Below are 22,697 nucleotides of genomic sequence, written 5' to 3'. Positions count from 1 at the left end.
AATCTACATCCTTGTACGTTTCACCATATGCCTTTTTCATTTAGCAGTTTGCTGTTTACTTTAAATAAAGGCTAGCCTGACATCAATCAAAACTCAGATAATTATGGCTGGCGGACAGTAACAGCACATCATGTGTACATCCATATATAGAGACTATTGCTCTTCTATCATCTCACCTACCATGTTGCTACTTTAAGCAATATATCATGAAAGGAATACAGTGGCGCCGCCCCAGTTGGTTAGCTGAGCTCTTAGTAATAGGCCTTGTTTAGATGTGTTTCATTGTCCGCCTTTATTCTTGATGGAGGCCTCGTTTCTTCTCAAAAGGTACATAAATCCACATTCAAGCCACATCACATGATCACATTCCAGCAGCAGATTTGGTGACTTGCTTCAGAGCAGTGGCAATCTCATCAGCTGTTGGAGCTTGCCCATTTACAATGGCGACCAGTGGGCTCTGAGGAGGAACAATGTCGTCTCTCAGATAGCTTCCTGATGTTCTAAGTAGCTCTTCAGAACCCTTTCCCACCACCCCTTTCATGATTATGGTCTTGTGAGTCCCTGCTATCATTTCTTCATAATCAGTGTCTCCACTTTCTCCAAGGAACACATACATGTTTGCAACATTCAATCTCCAGCGTACGAAAAGGTACCTATTAACAATCAGGCAGAAGATATGGTACACTATTAAATGGCAGAACAGTATGTAAAGAAAAATGGAACACCATCCCCAAGCTGCACATAGCAACAATACCTGAGAGCCTGTGCTCGAGAAGCAAGGAGAGGAACAATTTGCATTCGTGTTGAGCTCCTGCAGTACATTGGATGGCAGCGTAGTCCCCGCATCCTGAGTTTCTGTCTTAAATCATCAACTTTCCTTGCCTGCAAAAGCAAACCATTCAGAAACTTGGTCCAAAAGTAAAACCAAGCCCTTTCTAAATTTCCCACACTCAGACTAACAACTTTTATTTACCTTACTAGGATCCTTGATCAAGTATGAAATGCAATGGGCACTGCTTGATTTTATATCTTCTTCAATGTGGCTCGAAGATGTGGAATTCCGTTCACCATCAGGGCCATTTAAGAGCTTCCAAATGGTTTTCTTTAATCCTTCACAACCCCATCGGTAGTCAATGTGAGACGAATAATCTGGATCTGGGAAAAGTCTTCCATCTTCTTCTGTATAAGTACCAGGGTAGTAAACCTCACTTCCACTGCTACAAACCAACGCATCAAACTCATTTGCCTGTACCCTCCCTGATGCCAGAAACTCTACTGTTTCTGATGCTGGCATAGCTGTTAGCAGAGCAAACCCTGTAAATCTTGCACTTTGAGAATCTAGTCTTACAGCCTTAAATATTTCTTGCACAATTTGAATCATTTTCTTTTCAGGAGCTCCAGATTTGTCATAGCAATCGAGTGCTATGACAATCAATTTTCTTCTACGTCTTAACAAGGGATATTTGCTTGCTACATTATCCGGCAGCTTATTTCCTTCTTCATGGTCTTTAGGACCAGAATCTGGTTTCTTGATCTTGCTTAGGACACGCTTCACTTGATCTTGCACCTCATGGTCACCAGAAGCTGCAGTCACATCAAGAGATTCATTCAGTGAGGATTTGTCCCCATCAACTGAGAGCCTAAGAGACATATCTTGCACGTCCTTAAGAGAATCATTGAGGGACTCTTCAGCAGCCATTTCATCCTCCGGGGTGTCAGTCTGCCACTGTGGATGTCTCATGCGGCAGGCTGCTACTCTAGTCAAGTAGGTTCGGCAGTGTTCAGGCCATGAGAAAAGGTGTATGTTTTTCCAACCATTCTTTCTGCAGTCAACCCATAAATTCTTTTCCGATAACAACTTCAGCAGTGCATTAGCAATTGATTGCTGATCATGAGGGTCCACAAGCAAACCATTACTAAGCGCCTGAAATTCACAACATGACATAAGACAAATAATCTGCTGATCATAAATGAAACTATTATTTACTTTCTCCTAGCTTTCATGAATTAAATAGTAGAGTGCAGAAAGTAGAAAAGTAGGAACTATACAACAAATTTTGAAACTTCTCATTATGTTGCCATCTTCCTACTAGGTTAATGAGCTGTAGGACAGATTCACTTTATAACAACTAAAAAAAAGGAGGTATATGTTGCATGAATTTGAAAGTTGGGTAATCTATACCCGATGTATGTCAACCGGTCCACCATTTTTTGTAGCCACCATCGGAAGCCCGTGTGCTGCTGCCTAAATCATACAAAAAATATATATTGAATGTGAGAATTGTCACTTTATGGAGAAGACAAAGGTCACAGAAAAAGATGGTATGCAGTAAAAACTAACCTCAATCAAGGTTAGCCCAAAAGGCTCCACTAATGCAGGATTTATGAAAACTCCCTGCCAAGGTTTAAACCCTTTAGAACAGAATCTTTGTTAAACTCTGTATATTTTATCTAAAAACATCAACTAAACCTTTGTTTTTGCTGCAAGCCGGTAAATATCTGGAACATCTGATTGCTTGTGATGCTTTGGATAGGCCACTTGCCCATAAAGATCATACTTATCAATCATTTTCAACACTGTAGTAAGCACACTTGCATTTCCGGTAGACATTTCGTCTATATAGTCCCTATTCCCCATTATCAGTGTCTGTGTATGAGAATATTAGTAAGCTATTCAAATGTATAACAACACTGCTCAATAGTATAACCAACTTATTGCACACATCTACTTACAAGGTTAGCAAGTTCTCTTAGAGGACGGCATTCTCCAAAGGCTTTCAAAAGAGTGGTTATGTTCTTCTTTGGATCTGGCCGTGACAGAGCCAAGATCATTGGCTTGTGAGGATTTGTAAGGAATCTCATCACCTGCCAAAGGATGTGAATTAACAGCATGGTCACAGTTTAATTCACTAATATTTGATAACACAAAAACACTCACTTCTGACCATATTGTTGGTATTGCTTTCGGGGAAGAAGACCCATCACTTGTACCACCAATAAGCTGGCTAAGTTCCCCATCAGCATCATCTTCTTGGACCATAACATTACTGAAGTCCATGCCAGGAGGTATAACCTGCACAGAAAATGTGCTTAATTGGAAAAAGAAACAATCCCATATTGTAAATCTTATGGTATCTAGTTGCATCTTGAAGCTCTGCCCATATTTATAGAACAGGAGTGCAACTCTAAAAGGGATTGGAAGTGAATTAATTGTGGCGTCATGAGCAAGATTGAAATAGAATCCATATCATATTTAATTGCTTCCTTTCTATTTCTCCAACACTTGAAAAAATCCTCCATAAGGCAGTGGTAGGTGAAGAAAATAATTATGTGTGTGTGTGTGTGCCATGAGCGAAAGCAGCTACTAGCTTACCACCATCCTTGGCATGTAACGACCATGGCAATTTACTCCTCTTCTAGCCCGGGCACGCAAAACTTTCTCAAGCTTGACATCAAACCCATCATAAAGTCCCCATTGCTCTTCGATTTCTTGTTTTGTACTTGTAATAACAAGTTCTGCAGCATCAAGGGAAAGCTCTTCCGCCTCTATCCTTCTCATAATCTTATATGTTGAATTAATGTCTTCCTTTGATTGTCGTCCCTGCTTAATAAGCTGTTCAAGCTTGTTTCTTCCAAGTGAGTGTCCTGTTAGAACCATTGGGACATTCAAAGCACCAGAAAGAAGAGCAGCACTATCCCCTGCATCTGCATAGTGGCCATGAATTACATATGGCCAGACAGGCTGGCCTCTCCCAATTTGTTCACCCAAAACTTTGGACATATTAAGAATGTGAGCTAGAGCCCCATCCACAAATTCTTGAATATGGGGCCAGAGTACTTCTTTACTGAGGTATTGGTCGCGAGGACCAAAAGGAATTCTGATTATATATGCTCCGCTGCTTTCTCCTAGATCACCATCACCATCTTCAGGACCTGCAGTTATCATCTCTGTTGGTTCACCATAGCTCCAATCAACCTCCGGAGATGACACTTGGCGAGTAAAGAGATCTACCCTATAAACCCCAGGCATCCTTGCAAGTGCCCTGGCAAGCTCTACCACATATTTGACCTGATATTGTTTCGTAAAGCTATGAAGCATAAATTCAAATGCCAAGAATAGGAAAACAAATTAGCTTCATTTTCAAATAGAAAAATTAATGCCATGGCCACGGTTACCTGTCCACCTGTATCTGAGTCTCGACCAAGCTCCATGTTTTCTCCCCGGACTAAACCATGCAAACTGTCCATGAAGTAAGTTTGAATTACTGATTAGAGGACAAATTTAAATGTCTTTAACAAAACTGTTATAGTTGCATAAAATAAGCACTAAGGAGAAACTTTCAAGGACGAAAATAGAGAAATCTATACTTTGAAATTCCAAATGAAAACGGTGGGAGATAAACAATAAACTGCAATCTGTAGGACAAAAGCAATCTGTAACAGGACAGTTACAGTTCAGAAACATCATTGCATGCTGAGTATCCAGCTCTCATAGCATTATGTACCTCATTTCACTTTTTATTTTATTATTATTTTTTTTTTTATCCCTGATGGACATCCCCACAACCCACCACAAAACTGCAAAAGGGAGAAACCTATTGATCCTAGCTTATACTGTAAAATTTTCTTCAAAATTTCAAAATTATCTTATTTATCTGTTCATCCATGTTCGAGGCTTAGAGAGAGCACTGAAGAAACAAAGACCAAGCTAGACATCATTCTAGCAAATGTAGAAGTCATGATTACTAAAACTCACCTGGATGCAGAAAAGTCGGAAACTATTTCAGTGAAAGCAGAAAGTTAAAAGAGAAAATTCTATATTAACCGAAAACTAGTGGTGAAGCCATGTCAATAAAAAATAACTACACCATGATATATGGCATAGAAGAACTATACCTGATCAGAACGACATATAGTTTCTTTTCCTTTTTATCATCTGACCATACTTCCAAATTAGAAACCATTCGCTGGAACTTTCTTCTTGGAGTCTCACATAGCAGCATCTCTGCCAAAGCATCACCCTTCTCTCCTTCAGATAAGTCTTCTGACATGTCTTCGGTTGCATCCCTCCGTCCTTGTTCCCTCTCCCATCTGCGGTTTGCCGACCGTTGAAGTTCCTCCCACTCCAACTGCATGAACCATCAATTTTATGCATAATACTAGTCCAGCTATCCCCTCCACCGCTAAAAGTAATGGCAGCTGGGGCAGAGGATAAAAACTAGAGCGGAAAGAACCTTATGCCCCAGCTGAATCTTTGAGCAGATAACCAGCAAAATATGAATTGGCCTTTTCTTTTGAAAGATTTATTTTAGGGGAACTTCAGCCAGAAACTAGTTCAAAAACATAGTTGGTTCAAAATAAAAGAGTATAAGAATGTGTACTTCAAATAGTCTATGAACAGGTCAGGCAAATCCTCCAAGATTATGCAAACTATAATTTTTTTTTTTTTTTGGGACAATTATGCAAAAGTATTCAAAGAAAAACATCACAGATTCTTATGCACAAGTAATGAATTTTAGCCTCAATCTCCAAGATTCATCAGTCAATCCCTTTCAATATACAGCTCCAAAAGGATTTATTTATTTTTTTCCACAAATGTTAGCAAATCAGTGGAGATTAACAGTAGCAAAATCATCATCTCCATAACAAATATAACATTTCAAATACCAACGTACAGCTCCGTTTTTCTAGTAAATTTTTAGAACAAATTTCAAATCAAATCCAGATGTTCTTTATTTCTGATCAAAACCAACAAAGTCATGAAGAGAAAGAAATCAGAGGAGGGAAAACAAGAACCTGTTTCTTCTTACGGGTAAGATGCCAAATGCGCCAGCACATGTTCTCGAGCCTGGAGCTACGCTCTCGTGTGTTGCGGGTAGCAACCACCTTGATCCACGTCCGGTACAAATCAGACTCATCCACCCCAGTAACTACCTCCTCCACAAAATACTTAGTCGGATTAAAATGTCCTCCCTCTCTCAGATTCACCGGCGTCGGCTTCTGCTCCTCAATCGCCGTCGCCCCGGTGTCAAGTATCGCCTCCAAGTAGCCATTGATCCACTCATTTCCCGCCATCGTCAGTCACTTCCTTGCGCTCCAAGAAATCTCCCACTGCAGGTTTGAATCAAATTAGGGCAAAAAGAAAGTGAAGGAGTTGCATGTGGTGGTGGGTGGTGGGAGAGTGAGAGCTAAGATGGGAGCGGAGAGAGAGGAGCACTACGTGGCGGAGAAGGTGTGGGGTCGGGGAGGGTGACAGGTGGAGAGAAGGATAGGGGAAGATCACGAGAGAGGCGGGGGCATGGTGAGACGTGGCCCGTGATGGGTGGGTGCGTCACACTCGTTTCGAGGTCGGACTGATTCCCAAATCCCAATGCGGGGTTTTTTTGTTGGTTTTCTGTTTTGCTCCTACCGAGAGATTTGCTGTTACTAACTGCCTCGCCGGGTTTCCTTCATGCATGGGAATGTTTTTTTTTTTTTTTTCATGTGTGCTCAAAACAAAAGAAATTTGGGTGTTTAGATTGGAGGTACTTTTTTTCTTTAATCTTTTTATACCAAAAAGAAAAGAATAATTTATTAAATATTAAATAATTACAACCATATTTTAGTTCGTTAGAAATAGATAGAAAAGAAGAACCATCTAACTCAAATTTGAAATGCAGGAAATAAACACGCAGTTTTTATATGCTACCTGAATATTTTTTTGTGGGACCAATGTACATGTAAATGATGTGAAGAAGCGAAAATATATCGGCACGGACCAGACACTTGCAATTTGTCTTTGTGAGTCAAAATACGTAACACTCGAGTAATTTTAAGACTAGCTTAAACATCTATCTTTATGGCATTTTGAGTAGAATGATTGAGAAAAAGAATATATTCAACTTAAAATTATTTAAAAGTAACCATTTTTATGACCCCTTTTTCCACCATGGATATTGCAGTGTTAAAGTGGAGAATAATTAATTAGAGGTGGTGTTGGCCTGGATAATTTGAAGGACGTAAAAAGTCTTGGCGTGATTGGTAATTTTTCTTTTCTTTTATCTTTTTCTAGGATTATGCCTAAAGTTATAGTATTATGAACAAGATTCACTTATTTCGTTTTGAGTTTTAGGAGCATACATGTTTGGATGAGAATAGAACCAAGACGACTTTCTACCACCCCGACTATGTAAACCATATTGATGAAGGAATTGCCTTCTTTGGATTTGATAGAATATCATTGCTCAAAGAAAAGAATGATTCGAACTCTGAAAAGAGTCTATACATCCATTCCTGCAATTTTAAACATGAGGCATATGTGGCAACAGAGCAACTTCCCAGTTCCCACCTAGTACGTACCTTTCCAATGTCCGGAATTGGCTGCAATTGCACCAATTATTTGTCACTCCACCAACACATACTGCCTCCCACGTAGAGCATCCAAACAATTTATATGTCAGGAATCTCATACGCATGCATACTAGCAGTCTAGCACTAATAATTTGTGACATTGAAGGCTTGCATCGATCAAGTCGTGTCATCACTTCCACTAGTCAGTTATATGCAGACGTAGAGAATTCACCTTTCCCCGACTAATCTATCGAAATATAGAAGAGGAAAATGATTTTGCGCCATAACTTGATGTTGCAATCCATGTCAAATACATGTTCTCTCTCTTTGCCACCTCACTCTTTTTTTAATAGACTATCTTGTCTATCTTAATTTCACCAATAATAACTTTATCAAATTATAGAGCACTATATTATTAATTATATGGTAATATCTTACTTTGTTTTGAACATTTTCCTTTTAGAAACCAATGCCATCACATACCGCGCTTACAAGATAGGTAAGTTTTTCAATATTAGACTTCCAGTAAACTTACAAAAATATCTTAGTTTGTATTTTTTGTGTACACTCGATATTTGTTATTCAGTTCAATGCTATTATCTATATTAGTATTTTTTTTATGATGCATGCTATTACTAATTATTGCAAGCCCATATTTGAACCTTAAGGAAGCACCAAATATTCCTTGCCTATTAGTTTGAGTAAATGTGTGTGTATGTATAATTATATATATATATATGTGTGTGTGTGTGTGTATACATACAATCCAAATGTCATACATATAGATAGCTAGCTGATATTTTCTTACTAGAGTATCAACTCATCTTATTAGAGTATCAAGTCACCTTATTAGATTAGCAACTCACCTTACTAGACTAGCAACTCACCTTAATAGCTTGAAAGATATTTTTGAGAATTTAGTGCTTGTTTCTAGCCTATATAAACATATGATCTGCATCATATTTCTTTCAAGCTTTAAGATCAGATGCAAAACTGATCAAAAGCTCTCTTAGTTGAAGAGAAAACTCAACTAAAACTTCCCACACAAATCCTTCACCCTTTTTCTCTTAAGAAGTTTTCTTTTTGTGAAAGAAGTCCAAACCTTGATTACAAGATCAAAATCTACACTTCACTTCTAAGTTCCTTAAATAAGTACATGAATACATTTCTATATTCTTTTGTCTTTAAGATTTATCAAAATGCATAACCAATGATAAAATGAAAAAGGATCTGCTTTGCTGCAAACCTATATTTTCGTATATAATAAAGTCTGTTTTGTCAAAAAGAATTACAGCACTAAATTCCTCTTGAAAAGTGCTTCAGTTTAGGCTTTTGAATCACTAAAAAAGGTTGAGAAATGAAGAAGTTATGACTAATCAAAGTTTTGCAACTAGTAAACTCACTGGAAATCTGCATACAGCTATTACAACTTCAAAAATTCATATCTCCCTCATTTCTTAACCATTTTCTACAAACTTTATATCAGTTTGAAGATTAAGACCTCTAATTTTAATCTGGAAAGTTTGAGAAGCATTAGTAAAATATACGGCACGTAAAGACTTAGACATCAAAAGTTAATATCAAGAATATCGGTTTCTGCGCAGTTCTGGTTTTTCATCATTTCTGTACTTGGACACCATGGACATGTTAGCGTGAGTACTTACCTTGTATTAGGAATATAATATATTGTAATTATATCGTAGTTAGTACTTACCTTTTCTATGTGTGTTAGAGAGTAGAGACGTAAGTCAATTGTATTCCTGTAATCCTCTTTATATACCTCCACTGTGAGATGAATAAGATATCTGAAAATTTATTCTCAACCTTGCTCTATTTGACTTTGACTTGGTATCAGAGCAAAGATCCGAAAAGGACTTTGTCTCGTCTTTTCCTTTAGTCTTCTCTCAATCCAAAGAAGATAGTTGTGTTTTGAACACATTTATTTGGGTCGGTCTCTATACCACGTCGCTCTCCACCTTGGCGGACGTCAATCTCTCTTCCAGGTCGGCTTTGTCTTCAGCCAAGAGACCGCCGATGCTCTCCTTTTGTCCAGGTTGACTTCGTCGTTCATCCAAGGACGACCGTCCAACCATCTCTACGCACAACCATCTTCATTGTCCAGTTGCTCACCTGCCAAGACCGGCGATCTTTTCAATACAGATCGCCTTCGTCTTCAGCCCAGACTCAAGTCAACGTCTCCATCTCTACAAGCCGCTCCAATCCCAGTCGCAGTTCTCATCCCATCGCTTTGCCCAGACCAGACCCAGCAAGTTACTTTGGGCACCCACCCAAAGATCGATTCTCCAGATCCGTTTTTTTTCCAGATCGTGATCCTCTTCTCCGCTACGTTCTTTTCGTCAGCCCTCACACCGGCCTTGCCCAGACGACCCACCTCAGGTCGTCTGCTCCAATCTCCGGCCTAGAACAGCGGTAAACAAATCGCAACCCAGATCGATCGGACTCAACTCGGTCAACTCAACCCAGTCGACTCAACTCGGTCAACTCGACCCAGTCGACTCAACCCAATCAACTCCAACAGGTTCCCAAAAAAAAAAAAAAAAAGGAAAAGAAGAATATGTTATTATTTTTGGAGCCGTTTCTATTCTTATTTCCGTTGCATACTTTGGGATTTGTGTGTTTTTTGCTATTGTACTATTGCAATGGGTGGTGATGACAGTCAAAGTTCTAAGGCCAATGAGGTGCAGAAGGTTGAGGTCTCTGTCAAGAGCTCAGAAGGTGGTTCTTTCGGGGGTACCAAACTCACTGTTACCAATTTCCAAACATGGAAGAAGATTATGTCAGTTTATCTTCATGGAATCCACAAAATGGGGCATGTGATTGGAATAATCAAGGCTCCTAGGGAAGATGATGTGGAGGCCTATGCTAAGTGGGAAGATGATGATGGGTTTGCAATGTCAATTCTATTTCGAGCCATGACTGATAATGTGCTACAGATGGTGGAAGAATGTGAAACTGTTGAGGCGATATGGAAGACATTGGGGGATTTGTATACCAACGAGTCTGATTTTATACAGGTTCATGAATTGATGTGTAAAGCTGCTAGTATGCAACAGAATGGGCAACCAGTAGCTGTGTATTTCACCAAGCTGAAGAATGTATGGGCTAAAATTGATCAGAAACGTCCTTGCGAGATCAAGAATCAGGAAGATCTTATGTGGTACCAGAAGGAGAAAGAGCTAGAAAGGGTTCATGTATTCCTAAGAGGGCTTGATGAGAAGCATAGCAGTGCCAAGGGAGAATTGCTCAGAATGACAGACCCGCCTAGTTTGAACACGGCTTTTACATACATCCGCAAGGATGAGTCTCAGCAGGAGAGTGTCAAACATGCACAGGTTAAAGTATCTAGCCTAGCCATTCAGGCCAAGTCACCGGCACCGTTCCTTCATCAACAGAGTTCAGCCCCACTTCTTCAACAAGGTTTCCTACAAGGCTTCACCAACCGCACTCGTCCTCAATGTTCTTATTGCAACGACCTTGGGCATGTTCGAGAGACTTGTTGGAAGTTGAACCCACACCTTAAACCTAAAAAGCAAGGCTATCGTCCTAAGGCGAAAGCAACAGCTGTTCAATTGGTCCAAGAATCAGATTTCTATGGCGTGGTTGGCCAAGATCATCATACAGCAGGCGGAGTTACTCCTACAGCCTCTATAGCTGGTCGAGGTAAAATTGGTATGGCTTTAAAGGTTTCTAACTTTGTTGGTTCTGATACATGGATTATTGATTCTGGTGCCTCCATTCATATGACTTATAACAAATCATATTTTACTGAATTGTCTTCCCCACTAGTGTCCTATGTAACCAATGCCAATGGTGAGGCCTTTCCTGTGTTAGGGTCAGGGTCAGTTCGTATTACTCCCACTTTAGAACTTCATAATGTGTTATATGTGCTTGACTTGTCTCACCATTTGATATATGTTCCCCAATTGAATACTAAATCTAAATGCTCTATAACCTTTTATCCCATATTTGTATGTGATTTTTCAGGATCTTCTCACCAGGGAGATAATCGGTCGAGGGTATCTGAGGGGCAGGTTGTTCCATCTGGATCCGACATACGCAGGAGAGAAACCAGGAGCACAGTCCCGCGCTGCTTTGACTTCGAGTTCTGATAAGCTAAGTGAATTGTGGTTGTGGCATCGCCGCTTAGGGCATCCCTCATTTAGTCTTATGAGAAAAACCATGCCTACTTTGTTTATTGGTGTGGATGAGTCTATTTTACATTGTAAAACATGTGTTTTGGCCAAGAGTCATTATGCTACTTATTCTCCTAGAATTTCTAATAAAAGTGTTGCTCCCTTTGAGTTGATTCATTCTGATGTTTGGGGGCCATCTAGAGAACCCACTGTCTCGGGTATGAGATACTTTGTGTTGTTCATTGATGATTGTACGAGATTGTCATGGGTTGCTCTTCTAAAACCAAAGATGAAGTCTTTCCAGCTTTTCAACATTTTCGCACTCTCGTTCAAACACAATACCATAGCACCATTAAAGTCCTTTGTTCTGACAATGGGGGGGGGGGGGGGGGGGAGAATATGTTAATCATGTTTTCCAAGAGTTTTTTTATAACCCATGGGATTGTTCACCAAACTACATGTCCACAAACAACAGAACAAAATGGAGTGTCTAAAAGGAAAAACTGTCATTTACTTGATATGGCTCGTGCCCTTCTTTTTAGTGCTCATATGTCTAAGTATCTTTGGGGCGATGCTGTACATGCTTCATCCCATCTTATCAATCATCTTCCATCTAGCATCCTTCAGGGAAAAATTCCATTTGAGGTTCTTGCATCTCATGTCTCCTTACCTTCATTTCATAATCTTCCCGCTCGTGTCTTTGGTTATGTTGCCTTTGTCCATATTCCTACAAACCAGAGGTCTAAGTTGGATGCCCGGGCACTTAAGTGTGTGTTTGTTAGCTACGGAGGGTATCAGAAGGGGTACAAGTGCTATCATCCACCTACCAGGAAATACTATGTCACTATGAATGTTACCTTCTTTGAGGACATGAGTTATTTTTCCTCTTCAGATACAGCTCTTCCGGGGGAGAATTCATATTTTGAAGAACTTATATCATGGAGAGGGGGAGGAATCAGAAGGAGGAGGAGAAGACGTCACACAGGTAGGAGGTATTTTGACTGTTCCAGTTGAGACCATCAGCTTGCCACCTCTTGAAGCAGTAGCTCCAAACATCCACGCACCAGTTTCTATGGCTGAAAATGAAGTTGAAGACACAACTGTCCCTCCTGCCATCGCTTCTACCCCTGACCCATAGCTTCCTGGTACTGAAGATCACTCATTTGAGGTATGTCCACCCACTAGTACTAGCAGTAGTGAGTCTAATGTTGAGCAATATGTGTTACCAAATAGGACTACTCAGGGTCAATCAGCCAAAAGATATGAACCTACTCTTGCTGCCAAATCAAAATACCCAGTAGCCAATTATATGTCCACTAGGAAGTTGTCTAAGTCATATGAATCATTTGTGAATCAAATATCTGTTGTGTCAGTACCTAACAAAGTGCAAGATACGTTGGGAAATCCAAAGTGGAGGAAGGCAATGGAGGCGTTGCAAAAGAACAATACTTGGCTGCTTGTGCCTCCACCACAAGGCAAGAAGGCTGTAGGTTGTCGTTGGGTGTTTACCGTGAAGCATAATGCAGATGGATCAGTGAATCGGTACAAAGCACGCCTTGTAGCAAAGGGGTTTACTCAGACGTATGGTATAGACTATGATGAAACGTTTGCCCATGTTGCCAAGATGAACACTATTCGGGTTCTGCTCTCATTTGCTGCTAATTTAAACTGGCCACTCCGACAGTTTGATGTCAAGAATGCATTTCTTCATGGAGAGTTAGCCGAGGAAGTGTGCATGAGCCTTCCACCTGGGTATGTAGTTGCTCCTCCTGGTGATTTTGTCTGCAGATTGAGAAAATCTCTGTATGGTCTCAAACAGTCACCTCGTGCTTGGTTTGGAAGATTTTCACAATTCATGCGGAAGGTTGGTTACAGACAGAGCAATTCAGACCATACCTTGTTTCTCAAGCATCAACAAGGGAAGGTAACAACTCTAATTATTTATGTGGATGATATGGTAATCATTGGCAATGATACTGTTGAGATGGATAGACTACAGAGACAGCTAGCCTTTGAATTTGAGATGAAGGACTTGGGTGAACTTAAGTACTTCTTAGGAATGGAGGTAGCCAGGGGGAGAGAAGGGATCTACTTGTGCCAGAGGAAGTACGTTCTTGACTTGCTAACAGAGCCAGGTCAGTTGGATTGCAGACCTATTGATACTCCTATTGAGCAGAATCATTGTTTAGCTGAGTATCCAGATTAGGTTCCTACTGATCGAGCTCGCTATCAGAGGTTGGTTGGGCGCTTGATTTATTTAGCTCATACTAGACCAGATGTTGCATATGCAGTAAGTATGGTGAGTCAGTTCATGCATAACCTGAGTGAGAGTCACATGGTTGCTGTTATGAGGATTTTGAAATACTTAAAGTCAGCTCCAGGAAGGGGAGTACTGTTTACTAAACACAACAATATTCTTGAGGTTTATGGCTTCACATATGCAGATTGGGTTGGAAATATTACAGACAGGAGGTCGACATCTGGTTACTTTACCTTTGTGGGAGGTAATTTGGTTACATGGAAGAGTAAGAAACAGAAAGTTGTGGCACGTTCTAGTGCTGAGGCTGTGTATAGAGGTATGGCTCACGGAGTGTGTGAATTGCTGTGGCTGAGGAATCTGTTACACGATCTAGGTTTCAAACTCAAAAGTACCATGCAGTTATATTGCGACAACAAGGCAGCTATTGACATATCACAGAATCCAATACAACGTGATCGTACTAAGCACGTGGAGGTTGATCGTCACTTTATAAAGGAGAAGCTAGATGCCAAGATTATTAGCTTTCCTTTTGTTCCAACTGAAGCTCACTTATAGATATACTTACCAAAAGAGTTTCCAAGAAGGTGTTTTATGGCTCACTAAGCAAGTTGGGCATGGTTGATGTGTATGCGCCAACTTGAGGGGGAGTGTTAGCGTGAGTCATAGCTTAATATTAGGAATATAATATATTATAATTATATCTTATTTAGTACTTACCTTTTCTATATGTAGTAGAGAGTAGAGACGTAAGTCAATTATATTCCTCTAATCCTCTTAATATACCTCCATTGTGAGATGAATAAGATATCTGAAAATTCATTCTCAACCTTGCTCTATTTGACTAGACATGGACTTCACTATTGAATTCCTTGTGAAAAACCCTTTGAAATGGTGTACTCATTTGATTAATTCGGATTTATGATGGACAACATAATACATTTTGAAGTTTGATGACTCTAATCGGAGAAACATGAACACCTTTGATGAACTTCATTGGATTTGGACATAAGAACTGAAATACTGACTAATATAATGTTCTTAAATTGTATATAGTTACTCATTTAATGCTTGTGCTTTATTATTACATATTATACTTCATTTCAGTTATGTATAAGCTTATTTTAATTATGTTGTTTGCTAGTGAATTTACTTATTTGTGTTATACGATTATGTTACATATGTTTTCATATATATGAGATTATTCCTAAGTATGTGTGTGCATACATATACATATGTTACGATCTATAATTCATAAAGATTGTATTTTGCGAATTTGATTATGTCTGAGAAGTTGTGAAGTCGGGTGATTAGTACTACCCCGTGCTTAAGTGAATTACTGGTAAAGTGTTTTATGTGGAAGTTAGATGTGGGCTCTAGTCCCTTCAGATAGTGCACTATTATACTCATAGGAAGGAAGTGCCGACCTTGAGTATACATATTTTGGTAGTGTCCTCAGTATGCTGCAGCTTACCCGTGCTTTGGTATTATGGACCTTAGCACGTGGATTTATGAAAGACCCCATTTAAAATCAATACAAAGGCCAAGGCTCAAGGGTGGAAGGTTGACAAATCAAATCTTTAACCATCCATATATAGTAGATAACCCATTCTCTCTAGAACTTCACGCCTCCTTAGGAAAGAACAAGAAAAATTTAGAAGCTTAAATCAAAAGTCATTTCTCCATTACGGACTCATTTTGGAGACAAACCTATATTGGAGATGCCACCATAGACCCATAATGTAGTGGTGAGAATCGGATTTGGGATGCCACCATAGTTCATGAGAAAAGAAAAAAGCTCATAGAGAACTATCATGTTATCCCTTTTTTTTTCCCTGCTCTAGAGAACCATCATGTAATCGCCAACATAAATCTTGTGTTATTTTTATAGAATGCTGCCATCATTGAAAAATTCATTAGTTAAAACAACGATGAGCTCCAAAGCACCTACACTTCAAGATGGTGGTGTGTCTTGTGTTTGACACACTGCATCCCTCAACACTCTGAACTTTCATTGATAAGCAAATTAGATAGATACATCAACTTGAAGTACATCAGAGAGCCATTGTGGCCGGTCTTCTACCCAAATTTGAAATGCAAGAAACAAAAGCACGTTTCTAGCTAAAGCATGCATTGCCTGATTACATTTCCTAGGGCAATATGTACAAATAACAGAGGAAAAAATGTGAAACAAGTCTTTGACCTCTTTAATTAGCATTGCCTCCACAGACCAGTCATCACTTGTCTTGCAAAGATCATTAACTACAGATAAAGTGGCTAATTCCATAATGAGATGAAAAATGTGAAAATCAGATTGGGATAGGACCTGCAAACCCAACGCAGCCACATAAATCTCAGCTGCCTTAACACCAAATCTTCCGCGAAATCCTTTAGAAGTAGCAATCAGGAGATCACCTCTTTCATTGCGTAAGACTACTCTCATACCTCTAACACTATGTACATCATCCAAAGTAGCATCTACATTTAATTTGAGGAAATGGAAGCTTGGTGTTACCCATCTGTAAGAATCACCTGTTGAAAGTGGATGTTGAGGAGGCCGAGTGTGTAGGGAAACCCACTCTGAAACTGAAGCTTGAAGCTGTGAGAAGAGAACAGAAGCAGGGATATATTTGTTTTGAAAAATTTCTTCATTCCGTGCTTGCCAGATTCGACAACAACACATCAAAACAAAGATCAATTCAAATTTAGAAAGAATAGAAATACTAAATCTGAATAAATCTTGAAAAGAACCATGTTTCCACCCTCCCACGGTAGTACGAAAAGAAGTGAGCAACCAAACCTCTTTGGCTTAGAGCAGGACCGTTAGGCATGAATAGTAGTTTCATAGCCCATTTTGCAGCGAGAACAAAACGGAGAAGATAATAAATGTCGTCAATGTAAATTAAAGGCACAAGGCAAGATGTCATGAATTGCGCACTAAAAAAGACCTTTGCAGCAGTTGGAGCTTTCAGATTCTACACACACTTCCAAACCGGGTCTTCCTGTGGGTTAGAACTGGCTTCACCCCCCTCATTTCCAAATCTGCATTTTTGTGCCAATTGATAACCACTCTTGATTGTATAAATTCCATGTCTGGTGTAGTGCCAGTAAAGGTGGCAAATGGGCCACTAAGCACGAGCACGGCACGGGCCCGGCAAGCTTAAAAGCGGCCCGGTACGGCCCAAGCCTGTTAGTGGCCCGGTACGACCCGAGCGTGTTAGAATAACGGGTCGGGCTGGTTATTGGCACATTCGCCCGGTCCGGCCCGAGCACGACATATTGTGGGCCGGCCCGTTACAAACACAAAATTTCATTTTGTTTTTAAAAATATTAAAAAACTGCAATGATGAGATTTGAATATGAGACATTTTTATTTAAAATCTCATGACAATTCCACCAATGATTTTTTTTATATTGTCAAAATAATGAAACAAAACATTATATCCTTGTTTTGACATAAGTATTTTTTCTAAATATTAAATATATTATTAATAAAGACTAATCTCATAATAATACAACTATAGAATGAAGGAAAAAAATAATAGATACTAAATGTTCATTATATTAATAAAGATTAATCTCACAATAATATACTAAAAACAATATATTTTGAGGTTTTTTTTCTTTCTTTCTTATAGTGGAATATAAAAAATTATTAGAAATCTAATCTTAAAAAACTAAGATTAAGAAAAACGTTGTAGAACTTAATTTATTTTAATTTGTAAATAGTTAAATAAAATTAATTTTTATTTGTTCAAATTAATATTTTAAAATCGTGCTTTATAGTGGGTAGGCAAGAGCACGGCCCGTTATTAACCCGGCACGAGCACGGCCCGGCACGATATGGGCTCCGGCCATGGGCGGGCTGGGCTTAATGTTTAAGTAAATGGGCCGGCACGAGAATAAATGAGTCTGCCCAAGCACGACACGAAGCATGACTAGGCCCGCTTAAAATGGGCCGGGCCGGCCCGTTTGCCACCTCTAAGTGCCAGCATAATCTATTTGGAATAGGAGCTATCGGCAAAGGAATGGAGAAAATTAGGGCTGGGCACTCAAAACAGAAATCCCGGTCCCATCCTGAAACCGTCCCGAAATCCGTCGGTACGGGCCGGGATCAAAATCTGAAATTTACTGTTTGGGCCCGTCCCGTCCCAAACGGACCCGGTACCGGTACTAGCTCAATCAATGCCGGTTAGTCCTGTCCCGTCCAGTTTAAATTAATTAAATTAAATCTTTAATTTTTTTATATTACTTGGCTGATTTTGATTGGGTAGCTAGTTTAGTCAAATATGTGGGAACATAGAGGACTAACCACACTTGATCCCCAATTTCTTTTAAATTTCCCTACAGCAAGCATGATGAGATGAGAGTCAGAGAGTGTAATCATTTTTGGTTAAGCCTATACTTCTATTATAGACTCTACCACACCAAATTCTACCTAATCTCAATCTCTCATCTCTCTCAGACCCGAGTCTCCAGACTCTCTCTCTCTCTCTCCTCTCTTTCTCAGACGTCTCTTATCTCTCTCTTTTTCATTTTGATAAACCCAGAAAATGTAATTCTCAATTCAACCATCATTCCCTAATCACCTTCACCAATCCATCAACGATTTCTTTACAGTTTAACGAGGGACTTTCATCACCATTAATTCATAAATCCAACCATAATCTCCCTCAATCTTTAGTCTTCCGTCGGTTTTGTAACCGTCAAAGCAGAGAAGAAAAAGAAGAGAGAAGGTGCAGATCTCGACCAAATGTATCTGGGTTCGATCATTTTTTCTTTTTTCTTTTTACAGCTTCAAATACCGAAACCTAAACCGAAACCGAAACCGATCCCGTCCCATACCGAAACCGATCGGTTCGGTCCCAATCGGTTTCAACTCTGAAAATTGCCTATCCCGACCCGTCTCGTACCGAAAAGAAAATTCGGGATCGGGCTCGGTTTCAGCTCAATCCCTATCTGTTCCGGCCCGTGCCCAGCCCTAGAGAAAATTGCTTCAACCTCTATTGGCCAAAAGCTGTGATGTAATAACTCAATGTTCCAATAGCCATCTAGAGTAGAGGTGGCAAACGGGCCGGCCAGGTCCGGCCTGGTCCATTTTAAGCGGGCCTAGTCGTACTTAGTGCCGTGCTTGGGCCGGCCCATTTACTTAAACATTAAGCCTCGCCCGGCCCATGGCCTGAGCCCATATCTTGCCGGGCCGTGCTCGTGCCGGGTCAATAACGAGCCGTGCTCGTGCCTACCCACTATAAAATACGATTTTAAAATCTTAATTTGAACAAATAAAAATTAATTTTATTCAACTATTTAGAAAATTAAAATAAATTAAGTTCTTCAACGTTTATCTTAATCTTAGCTTTTTAAGATTGAGAGTTTCTATTGGGACCTTCAAATCTACTCACTTGACCTCACTCTATTATGAATTATTAAATGACATATATAACCTACTATGAAATGACTATTAAGGACAATAATTATACTAAAAAATATTATATTTAGTTTATGTAGACTTTCCAATTCAATAATATTATATTGTATTTCTTATTATTTTCCTTATCTATTTTCATTTTCCAATTTCACTACATACTCATTAAAACATTCATATATATTTAATAAGAATTAAAAATATGATTAAGATCATATGACATAAAAATGTATGATATATATGTTGAACGCATATTGGTGAGTTTATGATTTATGACCTAGTGGTACAAAAAAAATAGAGAAAAAAAAAACATTAAAAACAAGTGATTTTTTTTTTAGAATAAAAAAAAATGATTTATTTTTTAATAGAAAAAAAAATTAAAAAAAAAAAAAACAGAATAGTTCATGGCATTTTCTTATTTTTTTTTTTTTGAAGGGAAAGATGACAAACTATATTAATTGAAATTGAGAAGTACATAGAGCGATGCAAACACATCGAAAGAAAAACAAAAAAGCATAACAAGATGCACAAACGCATCTATAAAATAGGAAAACAATATTTGAAACCCAAGTTTGATTAAGAAATGTATATTTAGTTAAGATTTATAGAGTGATTAAATCATTGAAATGACTAAATTTTTTATTTTAAAGATAACAATTTGTTTGCAAATTATATGATTGAGGGTATTTGAGGAAGTTTGGTGAGGTTTAGTGAGTAAATTTAGTATTTGAAAATTTGATAAGAGGTGTAAAAAGCATAGAGGTCAAGTGAGCAAATTTGGAGGTTCCAATAGAAAAACTCTTTAAGATTAGATTTCTAATAATTTTTTATATTCCACTATAAGAAAGAAAGAAAAAAAAAACTCAAAATTTATTGTTTTTAGTATATTATTGTGAGATTAATCTTTATTAATATAATGAAAATTTAGTATCTATTATTCTTTGCTTCATTCTATAGTTGTATTATTATGAGATTAGTCTTTATTAATAAACATATATTTAATATTTAGAAAAAATACTTATGTCAAAACAAGGATATAATGTTTTGTTTCATTATTTTGACAATATAAAAGAAAGCATTGGTGGAATTGTCATGAGATTTTAAATAAAAAGGTCTCATATTCAAATCTCATCATTGTAGTTTTTTTAATATTTTTAAAAACAAAATGAAATTTTGTGTTTGTAACGGGCCGGCCCACAATATGTCGTGCTCGGGCCGGGCTGGGCCAATGGACCAATATTCTTAGGCCTAGCCTGACCCGTTATTCTAACGTGCTCAGGTCGTGCCAGGCCACTAATGGGCTTGGGCCGTGTCGTGCCACTTTTAAGCATGCCGGGCCCGTGCCGTGCTCGTGCTTAGTGGCTCGTTTGCCACCTCTAATCTAGAGTAATCAACTCAGAAACAAGAGAACTGAAAAGCAAATTTGGTGGGGAGTAAATGCGAAATGTGTATGGAATAAGAATCCAAGCATCACGATAGATGAAAATTGACCTACCATCACCCACCCTCCATCGCAAACCAGAAGCTAATAGTTCCCTACCCCAAAGGAGGGACCTCCATATCAGTGAACTTGACCTCCCAACAGGTGTAGATAGAAGAGAGGAAGAAAGATAATAACGCCCTTTATACACCTTCGTGACCAACAAATCAAGAAGAGAGAACAATCTCCAAGATTGTTGGGCCAAGAGTGCTTGACTGAACTTAACAAAATCTCGAAAGCCTAGCCTACCTTTCAACTTGTTTCTACATAAAGAATCCCACCGCAGCCAATGAAGACCACGTTTACCTTTCTGCCTCCCCCACCAAAACCTGGCTGATAAACTTGATAGTTCATGACTCAAAGTCACAGGCATCCAAAACACACTCATTGAGGAAGATGGAATAGCTTGAACCACTGATTTTAGAATAATCTCTTTACCCGCCTGAGAAAGAATCTTTTCCTTCCAGCCATTTATCTTGTGCCAAATTCCGTCCTGAACAGTCTTAAACAAACATCTTTTGCCTCTTCCCGCTAGAGTTGGCAAACCCAAATATTTCTCGTGGTAGGCTACTACTGGAATTCCCGGAAAACCACTTAGAATTAAACTCCTGATAATCTTCCCTCACATTTGGGCTGAAAGACAAAGCTGATTTTTGAAGATTTATCTGCTGCTCTAAGACTTCTTCATAAATGCTAAGAATATCTTTTATGACTTGTACGTGGAGAGGCCTGATTCGCTTCTTAAAAAAAAAAGACTATCATCAACGTGAAATAAATGAGATATTGAGGGCGCAAACCTTGAAATTCAAACACCATAAATCTTTCCTGCAGCCTTTGCCTGCTGGAGCAGCCGTGAGAAGCCTTCTGCCACAAAGAGAAACAAGCATGGTGACAAAGGACAGCCCTGCTTGATTCCTCGTGATGGAACAAAGTACCCTCAAGGATTCCCTTTCCACAGCACTGAAAAGGAAACCGTTATCAAGCAATCCATAATACGTTTCTCCCATAAGAGATGAAACCCCAACCTTAACATCATTGCCTCCAAAAAGCATCATTCCACCCTATCATAGGCCTTTGCCATATCCTCTTCCCGTAACCACCTTCGCAACTAGACAGAACTGAAATCCTTACTGAGGTCGTCTAGGACTGATTGAGAGCCTCAAATTCCAGTTTTCTCAATTAGATTGAGAAAAGATTCCGTACTTGTCTGTTCTTCTGTTTCATTCATGATGAAGAGATCAAAACGATATTTTGAGAATATTAACAGTGAACAATTTATAACAGAACACTGTTCAGAGACTGAACACTATCTCCCTGAGGGAGCGAACGTGGGTGATGTGTTGTCTATTCAGACAACCATAACCAACAGATGGAATTCATAACCGCCCAATATCATATCACCTGCAAAACCAATATTCTGTGAACTTAAAATAACCAAATTGGTAGAAAGTAGAAATGTAAAGGAGATAGGGGTGGGATAATTGGGCCCTTGATTCACTTCCGTTAATTTCATCATCTTGGAGGATAAATTAGTAGACTGCGAATGTGAACAATCTTTTGGGGATTTGCTGTGGTACAAAACTACATTATCAAATCCAACTGAAACAATTCTACTTGAGAGACTTGAGAGTTTTAGAATGAAGTCCAATTGACTGTGACTTTTGAACACTTTTTTTGACACACCATGCGAAACAGATGTCATAATTGAGGGCAGATGTAATGCCAATCAATGAAGCAGTTACGATATGGGAGGATGTTTTCCTTCTTTGCATATTTTGTTTCTTTCGCTTCTAACATTTGCTTATGGTTATTTTATTTAATTATTTGGTACGGTAGATAAACCATACTATTTTTGATCTTTGTATTATGAATGTAATATTTCAATTCATTCGTGTGTTATTTTGTGAACTTTTTCATATAAAATGTTTTAAAATTATTTTATAAATGTTATATGTTATTTTGATTATTGTGTCAACAATGTGACGTGTTCTAATATTCTAAATGTTATCATGTCGTGTCATCGTGTCTGTACTTTCTAGATGATGAGAGAAA

General features: G+C 38.8%; 1 protein-coding gene across 1 annotated transcript; it reads right to left on the bottom strand.

Moving 5' to 3' along the window:
* Positions 1-77: 77 nt before the first annotated feature.
* Positions 78-6,347, bottom strand: LOC112196398 (probable sucrose-phosphate synthase 2). The gene is made up of 12 exons (XM_024336723.2): positions 5,797-6,347; positions 4,897-5,129; positions 4,177-4,240; positions 3,374-4,069; positions 2,939-3,073; positions 2,734-2,865; positions 2,471-2,647; positions 2,342-2,395; positions 2,183-2,245; positions 974-1,924; positions 755-882; positions 78-653 (listed from the first exon to the last, which is right to left on the bottom strand). The coding sequence occupies exons 1-12, from the start codon at positions 6,073-6,075 to the stop codon at positions 362-364; spliced, it is 3,204 nt and encodes a 1,067-aa protein (XP_024192491.1). The 5' UTR covers positions 6,076-6,347; the 3' UTR covers positions 78-361.
* Between the last annotated feature and the right edge of the window lie 16,350 nt (positions 6,348-22,697).

This window comes from Rosa chinensis, chromosome 4, assembly GCF_002994745.2.
Source record: "Rosa chinensis cultivar Old Blush chromosome 4, RchiOBHm-V2, whole genome shotgun sequence".
NCBI classification, from domain to species: Eukaryota; Viridiplantae; Streptophyta; class Magnoliopsida; order Rosales; family Rosaceae; genus Rosa; species Rosa chinensis.
This window is presented reverse-complemented; position numbering and strand designations above follow the sequence as displayed.